The sequence below is a fragment of the Ursus americanus genome, chromosome 14 (genome assembly GCF_024610735.1).
Source record: "Ursus americanus isolate L20-20 chromosome 14, mUrsAme1.1.p, whole genome shotgun sequence".
Taxonomy (NCBI): domain Eukaryota; kingdom Metazoa; phylum Chordata; class Mammalia; order Carnivora; family Ursidae; genus Ursus; species Ursus americanus.
The window spans coordinates 44140452-44150340 of NC_142140.1; the positions used below are offsets into that span (position 1 = coordinate 44140452).

General features: G+C 56.5%; 1 protein-coding gene across 1 annotated transcript; it reads right to left on the reverse strand.

Moving 5' to 3' along the window:
• Window positions 1-723: 723 nt before the first annotated feature.
• CCDC124 (coiled-coil domain containing 124) lies at window positions 724-9648 on the reverse strand. The gene is made up of 5 exons (XM_045778738.2): window positions 9492-9648; window positions 5307-5476; window positions 1886-2075; window positions 1248-1362; window positions 724-1174 (listed from the first exon to the last, which is right to left on the reverse strand). Exons 2-5 carry the CDS (start codon window positions 5463-5465, stop codon window positions 967-969), a joined length of 672 nt encoding a protein of 223 aa, XP_045634694.1. The 5' UTR covers window positions 5466-5476; window positions 9492-9648; the 3' UTR covers window positions 724-966.
• Window positions 9649-9889: the final 241 nt, after the last annotated feature.

Below are 9889 nucleotides of genomic sequence, written 5' to 3' on the forward strand. Positions count from 1 at the left end.
GGTAAATACTTAGACCCTGCCTAACACATATGGGCCCATCTGGCTGCTACCATCCACCATCCCTTTCTGCCAACTCTCCAAAGCCAACTAAGTTCTAGGAACCCAGAACCACATGCAGATCTCACCCAGCCCTTCCCCAACATACGGCCTCTGATGGGACACTTACTCCTACCTAGATCCACCTGCGCGCTCCAGCCTCCAGGCCCTTGCTGCCTCTGCGATGGAATCTGACTCATCTCCCACTCAGGCCCGCTCTGAAGAAATCCTCCACTGGGAAGCCTGCCCAGGACTTGACCCAGATGCCTCCCATGTTGGAATAACACCAGAACAGCCAGCATTTCCTGACCCCCAAGCATAGTATGTGACCTGGCTGCTGACTCTGAACCAGCATCTCAAGATGCTAACTACATCACCTCCAGTTTGCCTCTGGTTTTGCCCTGAAGTGCTCTGTGACCCGGAGCCAGTGCCTCAACCTCTCCGAGCAGTCCTCTTGCAGCAGCCCAGCAAGGCTTCCGGGGGTGGTGGTGCAGGTCCCTTCATGGACAAGTGGCCCAGCCAGGTGGGGATGCCATAGGAGCCAGGCACAGGTCTCAGTTGGCTTGCTGCGACAGGAGGGCAGCTGGGGGCCCTAATCTTCTCTGGCTGTGACCCTTGCATTCCCCCGCATTCCGGCCCTCCTCTCCCACCACCCACCTGCCGCCCACAGAGACTTCAAGTGCACACTCTGCCTCACCGACTGCCTTTATTGGGCATCAGCCCCAGGGCTCCGCGGGCGCAGGAAGGGGGTGGTGGGCGTCACTCGAAGCAGGGACTCTCCAGCAGGAGACGCGGCCAATGATACCACATAACCCCCAGGACACTTGCCTCAGCCCTGGACCTCTCTGTAACGCACGTAGCTGACCCAGCAGGAGGGCGTGTGACGTCACGACCCTGACCGCCTGTGGGGCGGCTCCCCCAGTTCTGGGCTCACTTGGGGGCATTGAAGGGCACGGCCCGCTGGTTCATGGGGTTGTCTGGCGACCGCAGCCACTCCTTCTTGAGCAGCTGCTTCAGCTGCGACAGCCGCATGTTCGGGTTTTCTTGCTTGAGCCGCGGCAGCTGCGCCTCCTCGAAGGCGGTGAAGGCCGCCCGCATTCGGCGCTCTGGGTGCCGGTCCGCAGCCTCTTCTGCCACGCTAGGGGAGGACGGTGGCGTTAGGGGGCGGGTCCACGGCGGCCCCGCCCCCACGCTCAAGCCCCGCCCGTTACCTGAGCGCCGCGATGGCATCCTCAATGGTGCGTGCTTCCACGCTGCCCTCCTCCAGCACCCGGCGGTTCACATTCTCCTCCAGCGGCACCTCCAAGTGGCTCTTAGCTTTCTCGGCTGAGGGTGGGAGGCAGCCAGGTGACAGAGACATACACAAAGACAGAGAGAGATAAGCAGGGATGCAGAGTTCCAGAGAGATGACAGACAAGCAGCGGGGGAAGAGAGGGGAGAGAAGAGGCAGGCAGGCAATGAAGGAAGGGGGAGCCCTCTTGCCCTCCCAGCTCTCAACCCCCTGCCCAGGCCACGCTGCCCTCCTGACTTCCCTGCAACTGGACATACAGGAGGCACCCCACTCATGGCTGCTGTCTCCCCGGCCTCAAGGCACCTCATTAATGCCCTGGGGACCCCATGCGGCACAAGCCCAGGTCAGGTGCAGAGCAAGTAAACACAGGCGTGTGTGTGCCCATGCTCTCTGTGCTCAAAGCCAGGCCTGCCGGGCCGCTGCCCACCCATGCTTCACCACACAGCCCAGGCGGCTTCTCTGGGAATGAAGAAGGGGCTCTAGACTCAGCCAAGGTCAGCCCCACAGCCTGTCCTTTACTGGGTGAAAAGGCAGCTCCAGAGTGGGCCACAGCCCCACCTGGGTCTGGGGCTTCTTTGTGCTGGTGGTCTCGGCGAAGTGTCTCTTCAATCTGGGCCCGGGTGACCTTGCTGGGCGCAGCCACGCGGGGAACCTTGCCCCCCTTGAGCTTGGAGTCTTCCTCCTCCAGCAGGCGCTGCGTCTCCTTCTTGCGCTCCAGCTGCTCCAGGCGCCGCTTCTCCTTCTCCTCCTGGGGGGAGGGGGTGATCAGGAGTGAACCCCACCACTGGCACAGGTGGACTGAGGCCCTGCTTCGTGCTAGACCCCGTGCTAGGCACAGGGGACACCGCTGGGACACCATGGGACTACCTGAGGGCTCCCAGACTGTATGACTGGCAACAACAGGGAACCCTGGCCACGGCAGGTGGGTGGGTGGCTCCTGAAGGGAAAGTGACACCTAGGCTGGAGGAGGAGCCAGCCAGGAGGAGAGCTGGAGGACAGGGGAGTCCTTAGTGGTGGGAATGCAGGTGCGCAGGCCACGAAGTAGGAGCCTCCTAGAGGCTGGTGTGGCTGGAGCAGGGAGGGGAAAATGTGGAAGGACAAGCGGTGGGGAGGGGTTTGTATTGGATTCCAAAGGCAACAGGAGCCAGGGAGGGTCTGAACACATTTGTGGGCTGGAGGAGGGGTTCTGCCCTTAGGGGCAGTGTCCCCAGCCAAGTGTCACAAGGGACTGGTCCCACCTTTGCTCTCCAGGGAGACCCTGATGCCATCTGGCCTACAGGACTTGCCCTTGGCCGCTACCCCTCCACCATTCTAGGGGTTAGAGCCATGTTCTGGTTCATTTATAATGCAGGGCAGCCATAGGTGTGGAACATTCTGTCACCTCCCACCCACACCCACACAGGGCCCTGCAGCCCAGGCACCCCCACTTGCCTACCCTCTGCCTACAACTCTGCCATCTGACTCCCATGCCTTGAGGATGGTCCCCACTCCTTCAGTGCCCTCTGTGATACTACTGTAGTGGGACTAAGTGTCCCAGAAGACGATTCCATGTGCCTGAGGAGACCCCCTGGGCCTCTGACCTCTACCTTGCCTGCCCAGCAGGAAAGTAGGGGAGAGGTTAAAGGTTAAGGGCTCCCACACTTGTAATCAGGCACCTCAGGCAGGGCCACTGCGCCCTGATCCTCAGTTTAATCACCAATCAGAGGTAATGTCCTCCCAAGGCCCCCTGACCCCCGAATGGTGTTCATTCAGCCCTGCCTTGGCCTCGGCACTGGCTGCTCTCTCCTGGTGCACCAATGCAGCTTCCTTCCCTGGCTAAGTCTGGCTCCTCCTGAGCTCCTGGCTCCCTATCGGGCCCCTCCACCCCCTGGCTTTTTCCTGTGTTCCACAAATCCCTGCTTCTCGTCTTCTGACTATGTGGTTTGTCCTGGAGGCAGGCCCTGGCCTGGGTTTTGAACAGCTGCCTTCTGGCCCCAGGCCCAGTATCCAGTAGGTGCTTAGTAAAAGTATGCTGAATGAATGCATGCATTCCAAAAGGCTCTAATAACTCAGGAAAGACATGCGGCTTGTGCCCATTAGTCTCCAGGGACATGGGACTGAGGAGGGAACATGAGCATTTATACTCTGACATTCAGCAAAATTTTTTTGAAAGAGTCACTTGCAGTTTTTAAGAAAGAGCAATTAGCAATTGGCAGTATCTGGTGATGGGAGATGATAAGTCCGCCTCGCAGAATATTCCAGAGCCATAAGAAACGAGTCTCATAAATAATTGACATGGAACCCAGACAGTCAGGTGCTCATCGCCGAGTTGCTCAATATGAAACAAGTGGAGATGAAATGCTGACTTCCAGGTGGGGCGATGAATTACAGCCCCATCCATGGCTAATGCCTGGGGGCCAGGAGAAATACGGCTGTGGGACCCTATTTAGCTCAGGACATGGGCTTTGGGGTAGGACATCGGATGAGAAAGGTCTTCGGTGTCATGTGGGGGAGGAGGGGTGTTATTTTTTAGTATTTTGGAGTGAGCATGGATTTGCTTTTTTCTTTTTTTAAAAGATTTTATCTTTTCTTCCTTTTTTTTTTTTTTTTTTTTTTAAGTAGGCTCCATGTCCAGCATGGAGCTCAATACAGGACTTGAACTCACAACCCTGAGACCAAGACCTGGGCTGAAATCAAGAGTTGGAGGCTTTAAAGGTTTTATTTTAGGGGCGCCTGGGTGGCTCAGTTGGTTAAGCATCTGCCTTTGGCTGAGATCATGATCCTGGGGTCCTGGGATTGAGCCCCGTGTCAGGTTCCCTGCTCAGTTGGGAGCCTGCTTCTCCCTCTCCTTCTCCCCCTGCTTGTGCTCCCTCTCTCTGTCAAATAAATAAAATTTATTTATTTTATATAAATTGTATTTATTTGTTTGAGAGAGAAAGCATGCGTGCACAAGCAGGCGGAGGGGGCAGAGGGAGAAACAGACTCCCCACTGAGCAGAGCTCGATCTCTTCTCTGCCTCTCCAGCTTTTCTCTCTGGATAGTGGCTATTTGGCAGACATTGTTTTTTCTTTTGGATTTTCAACTTTCCTATATTGTCAAAATACTGATAGTCAAAAAGCAAATTTAAAGACCTCCATGGACCCAATGTAGCACAGGGCATGGGGAGGGAACCAGTGGGCAATATCCAATTAAAAACGAGGCAGGATCCAGTCCCGCACACAGACAATGGGAAAAACTCACAGAAGTGACCGGCGCACATCTTACCCCTATTTTTTACCATTATTACCAGTCTGGGCAGGAACCTCTGACCAGCCCAGGGGACCAGGAGCGACAGCTATAAATGGGTGTCTGGCGCCACCTAATGGGCCCAGCAAGTTAGTACGAGCCCTGATCCACTCCCCAGACACCAATTAAGTACCCACTGTGTGCATGACCCTGGGGCCCATTAAGGGACAGATGGCCACCCCTGCACTCTTCTGTGTTTTTATACACACCTGGAAGAGCCAGCGAGCCCTGGGACCAGCAGGGTGGATACGGGGGACCTATTACAGCAGTTCCCAGCCTTGGCACTGCTGACATCTGGGGCTGGCTCATTCTTTACTATGGGGCAGAATGCCTGGCCCCCACCCACAGGTGCCAGTAGCACCTTCCACCCACTGGCTGTGACATCCAAAACGTCTCCAGATGTGCCAAGTGTCTGCTGAGTGCAGAATCACTCCACAGTGAGAAGTGCCAGTTGAGCCCCACCCTGACATTACATGAAGGAGGGAAGTAAGCCCACACACGGTAGTGGCTGCCTTGCCATTCCCTACACATGCCAAGTCCTGGCTACCCCAGGGCCTTTGCACGAGCCTCCGCCTCCACCTCCCTTCTTTCCCTTGCTCCATGTCCAGTGCCTCCTCACCCTTCAAGCCAAAGCCCCAGGGGCCTCCTGCCACCTTCTACCACGTTTCCATGTTGCAACCTTAGCCACAGGTGCGGGAGCCTGGAAGCCACCCACCTTGCGCTGTTCCTTCCTCATGACGTGTTTGTCCTCATCCTTCCAGTAGGCATCCTCCAGCTCCTTCTGCTTCCTGGCATCAGCTGCTGCCTTGGCCTCAGCCCTCCGTGCCCGGGCCGCTGCCGACTTGGTGTTCTCACCCTGGAACTTCTTGGGCATCCCTCAGCAGGCTGCGGGAGGAGGGCAGGGACCAGTGAGTGGGGGACAGCCACCCTCGGTACCCCCAGACTCACACCTGCAGTCAGGATCCCCTTGGAGCCTCGATGGCCTTGTCTGGAAAATGAGGGCTTCAGACTTCGTGATCTCCTTTTTAAAAAAATTTATTGAGGTGAAACGCACACAACAAAAAAATGAACCCTTTTAAAGTGCACAATTTGGTGGCATTTAGAACATTCACAATGTGGCACAACCATCGCCTCAATCTAGTTCCAGAATATTCTCATCCCCCCAAAGGAAACCCCATGCCCGCTAGCAGTCACGCACCCTCTCCCCTCCCCCAGCCCCTAACAACCACTCATCTGCTTCCTGTCTCTATGGATTTGCCTCTTCTGGACATTTCATACACATGGAATCATACACTCTGTGGCCTTCTGTGTCTGGCTTCTCTCACTTGGTGTGATGTTTTCAAGGTCCGTCTCTGTTTTTAGCATGGCAGGGCTTCGTTCCTTTTTATGGCTGAGTAATATTCCACTGCAGAAATCGACTACATTTTGTTTATCCATCCACCTGGCTTGGACATCTGGGTTGTTTTCACTTTTTGGCTTGTAGAGTCATGCTTCTGTGGCCCCCTGGGGGCCAGTCTGTGTATGCTGCCGCTTATGAGGCCTCGGTCCCCAGGTCCCAGAGCCCTGAGGCCAAGTCCTCCTCACCCTGGGTAAGCAGCTGCCGTGAGCTGCTCCCAATGACCCAGCCCAGCCTCGTACAGCTGGAGATGAATAACAGCTGGAAAGGTGTTGACCAGCAGGGCCCTGGTCTGCGCAAGTCCCACGCTGGGTGCTGGGGAAGTGACGCACACAAATGGCGGGCACCACCCTCCCTCCACTGACCCCTTCATATGGACCAACTCCATAGAATGCCTCCAAAGCTTTAAACGTGGGGACTGCCCTTGTTCCCATTCTGAGTTGGGGAAGTCAAGGTACCTGGCCAGGTCACAGAGCACTGAGACTAGGGTCTCACCTCCAAAGCCTGCCTTCCAGGTGAGGAAGGAAAGGCTGTGAGGCCCAGGCCTTCAGCTCTCTGGGCCTCAGTTTTCCTCATCTGGGAAATGGGCTGATGTCCCCCACTACTGGGTTGTTTGTCCCCCCTGAACATCTCCAGCTCAGTCCCCTTGGGGAAATAGGCCCAGCATCCAGGAATGAAGGGGAGAGAATAGGGGGCCACTCTGACTCAGGACCACCAGGCCACCCCATTCCAGCTTCCTAGCTGTGTGACTTGTGGGGCAGGGGGCTCCCACCTCACAGCCCCACTGGAAACTCTAACATCAGCTCCTATTTGCAGCCATTGTGCACACTGAGTTCATTGCTTTATACACAGTGTCTGAGTGAATTCTCCCAATGCTGGTGTGGCAACAGATCTGAGACCTGAAGAATGGGTCAGAGGCAGCCCTGTGAGGATGAAGGGATGGGACTTTTGGGCAGAGGGCACAGGATATTCAAAGATCCCGTGAAGACCCTCAATCCCAACTCTGTGCTCCTAACCACTGCCCCACCCCGGGGTCCCGGCTGGCTCCTGGGGGAACATCAGTGCAGATCAGGATTCTGAGACCACTGGGGCCCCCCACTTAACATCAAGGGGTGGCCCCTTGGCCTAGGCTGAGACTGAGGAGAGAGCCCCATGGGGCAGAGCAGGGCAAAGTGGGGGAGATCAGTGGACCCAGAAGACTCAGGGATGAATCCTGGCTCTGCAATCACAGCCAAAGTGCTCCCCCTGAGCGGTGATACAGGGTTGGTTCCAGTCCCTCCCCGCTCAGGATGCATGAGCTGCCACAGGGGGTGTGCCAGCCTGATCCCGCACTTCCCCCAGCTGCTCCTCGGCCCCTAAATCGAGCATTCATTAGTGAGTGTCTACAATGTACTCAACAGAACATCCCCACCCCGGAATCCCCGGGCGAGTACCAAGAATTGGGAGTCACTGTCCAAGTTACAGATTAGGAAACTCCCCCACCCTACTCTCCCCTCACCTTCCACTCACTCAAGGGTGGCAGCCACACCAGCCTCCCTGCCATTTTTCAAACATCCCAAGCAGGTTCTCACCTCAGGGCCTTTGCACTTGCTGTGCCCTCCTCCTGGCTGCTCGTCACGCCTCTTTTTACCCAGTTAACTCCTACTTAAATTTCAGGGCCTAGGGCAGGTGTTTCTGCCTTCAGGAAGCCTCCTCTGAGACGCCCTCTCTCAAACCACAAACTTCTCTCCAAGGCACTTGTTTGGGTTGCTCTTTTATGTTCATTTATATGATTATCTGACAAATGGCCATCTTTCTCAGCAGGCTGGGAGCTCTGTGAGGGCAAGGACTACCTTGGTCACTGCTGTGTCCCTGGGCCCTGTACAGTAGGGGCTCAATAAGTGTTCTCAGCAAATGAATGAACAAGCATCTATTTCCAGAGTTCCCTCAGTACTGACTTCACACTCTGGGTTGTGTCCAAGCTCGGCTTCTCACTGTTCTTCCCACTCAGCTCCCTCTCCAGCCTCTGAGCCTTTGCTCTTGCTGTGCCCTCCACCTGACACAGGCTCTGCCATTTCCTCCTCCTGTGAAAATCCTGCCCACTCCCAGGGACTCTGCCCCAGCATCCTCTCCTTCCACGTCCCGCTGCTCAAGACCCCCAACTCCATCCCAAAGCCTGACTGGACAATTTTGATTCTCTCTTCAGGCCGGGATGAAATGTTGATGTTCCCTCAATATTAATATGTTGAAGCCCGAAGCCTCAGTGTGGCTGTCTTTGGAGACAGGGCCAGTGAGGAGATGACAGAGATTAAGTGAAGTCATAAGGGTGGGGCCCTAATGCAATGCGGGTGGTGGGTCCTTGTAAAAGCCAAAAGACACCACAGCTTGCTCTCTCTGCAACAGGAAGACTTGCCTGGCTGCACCAGGAATCAAATTGGCTGGCACTTCGATCCTACACTTCCTAGCCTCCAGAACCGCGAGCAAATAAACTTCTGTTGTTTAAGCCACCCAGTCTGGTATTTTTCTAATGGCAGCCCGAGCTGACTAATACAGACAGCTTTTCTTCTCTGTGTGGTAAATACTTACTCACACACACACTTTTGTCACTCAGTAAACACGCACTGAACACCTAGTACGTGTGGGACGCTGAGGAAAAGAGGCAGCACGGATCTGACTGCCAGCCTGGCTGGGAGACAGACCGTAAGAGTGACAATTTGCCATGAAAACTGTGATGGGGACTTGCAGGGCGCTGGGGAAACCTAGAGGGGGGTTTCTGACCCAGGCTGGGGGCTAAGGAGTGTCAAAGGGCTTCCTGAAGGAGCTATCTAAGAAAAGGCCTAAAAGTGTGAAGAGCTCCGAGCCCCCCAGGACTGTAGGGGAGGCAGGCTGGGACGCGGGGATCTGTATTCTACGGTGATGAGAAGATGGGAGGGCGTTAGCACCGGGAGGCGCAGATCTGCGGGTAAGAGCCCTGGGGTTGGTGAGGAGGTGAACTGGAGGGGTGAGATAAGTAGGGAGCTCTGGCAAGGATCCACGGAGTGGCTCTGGATGGGCAGGGGTGTGCATTTAGGAGGGAATCAAGCCCCACGTGGTTGACTGGATGTAAAAGTAAAAGAGAGAAGATGAAGTTCAACACAGTCTCTTCCCAGAAGCCCTCCCGCTACCCCTTCTGAGCTCCCCCTGCCCGTCGTCCCTCTCCCCAGCTCTGACCCCACTGCAAGAGGCTGGGGAGCGTCCGCACCCGGCTCTGTTACCCCCAAGCGTGGAAGGTGCTCAGAGGCAGGACCGGAGCTGGCTGGCCTCGGACAGGACGCAATTCCTCCAAGTCTCAGTCGCCTGCTCTGGGAAATGGGCACAGCCCCTACGAGAGCCCTCTTGACTGGACGCCGAAAGTGCCCCTGTCTCTGAGCACCCCGCCTCCAGCCCTCCGGGAGGGGGGTGCTCTCAGGCCTAGCCGCCCCGCCGGGCCCACCCGCACCCCGCCCCCCCGGACCCCGGCTCCGCCCGCGCCCCAGCCGCTCCTACCTCCTTCCCCCAGCGCCGGCCCGGTCGCGAATCTGTGACGCTACCGCGGGGCTTGCGCGCGGAGCTCCCGGAGGCGCGTGCTGATTACGTCTCGGCGCTGTCGCCCTCTTGGTAAGGGAAATGTTGCCCTGGCCCCCAACTCAAGCCGAGGTTATCAGCCATTTCTTTCCCTCTTCGAGCAGAGGATATTTTATAAGGCTCCACCCTTTCCCTCACTTCAGATATTGGCCAACTATGAGGGGAGGGTAAAAACTACAATCTGGAATATTGCCTTTACCAAGATGGCCATTGCCCGGATGAAATATGGCCGCCTCCACTTCCCACGTGGTCTGGCGGCGTCAGGCTGGAGTTGCCCGGCCACCAGGGCGCGCCAGAGCCCACGGTCCACGCGCGGTCCC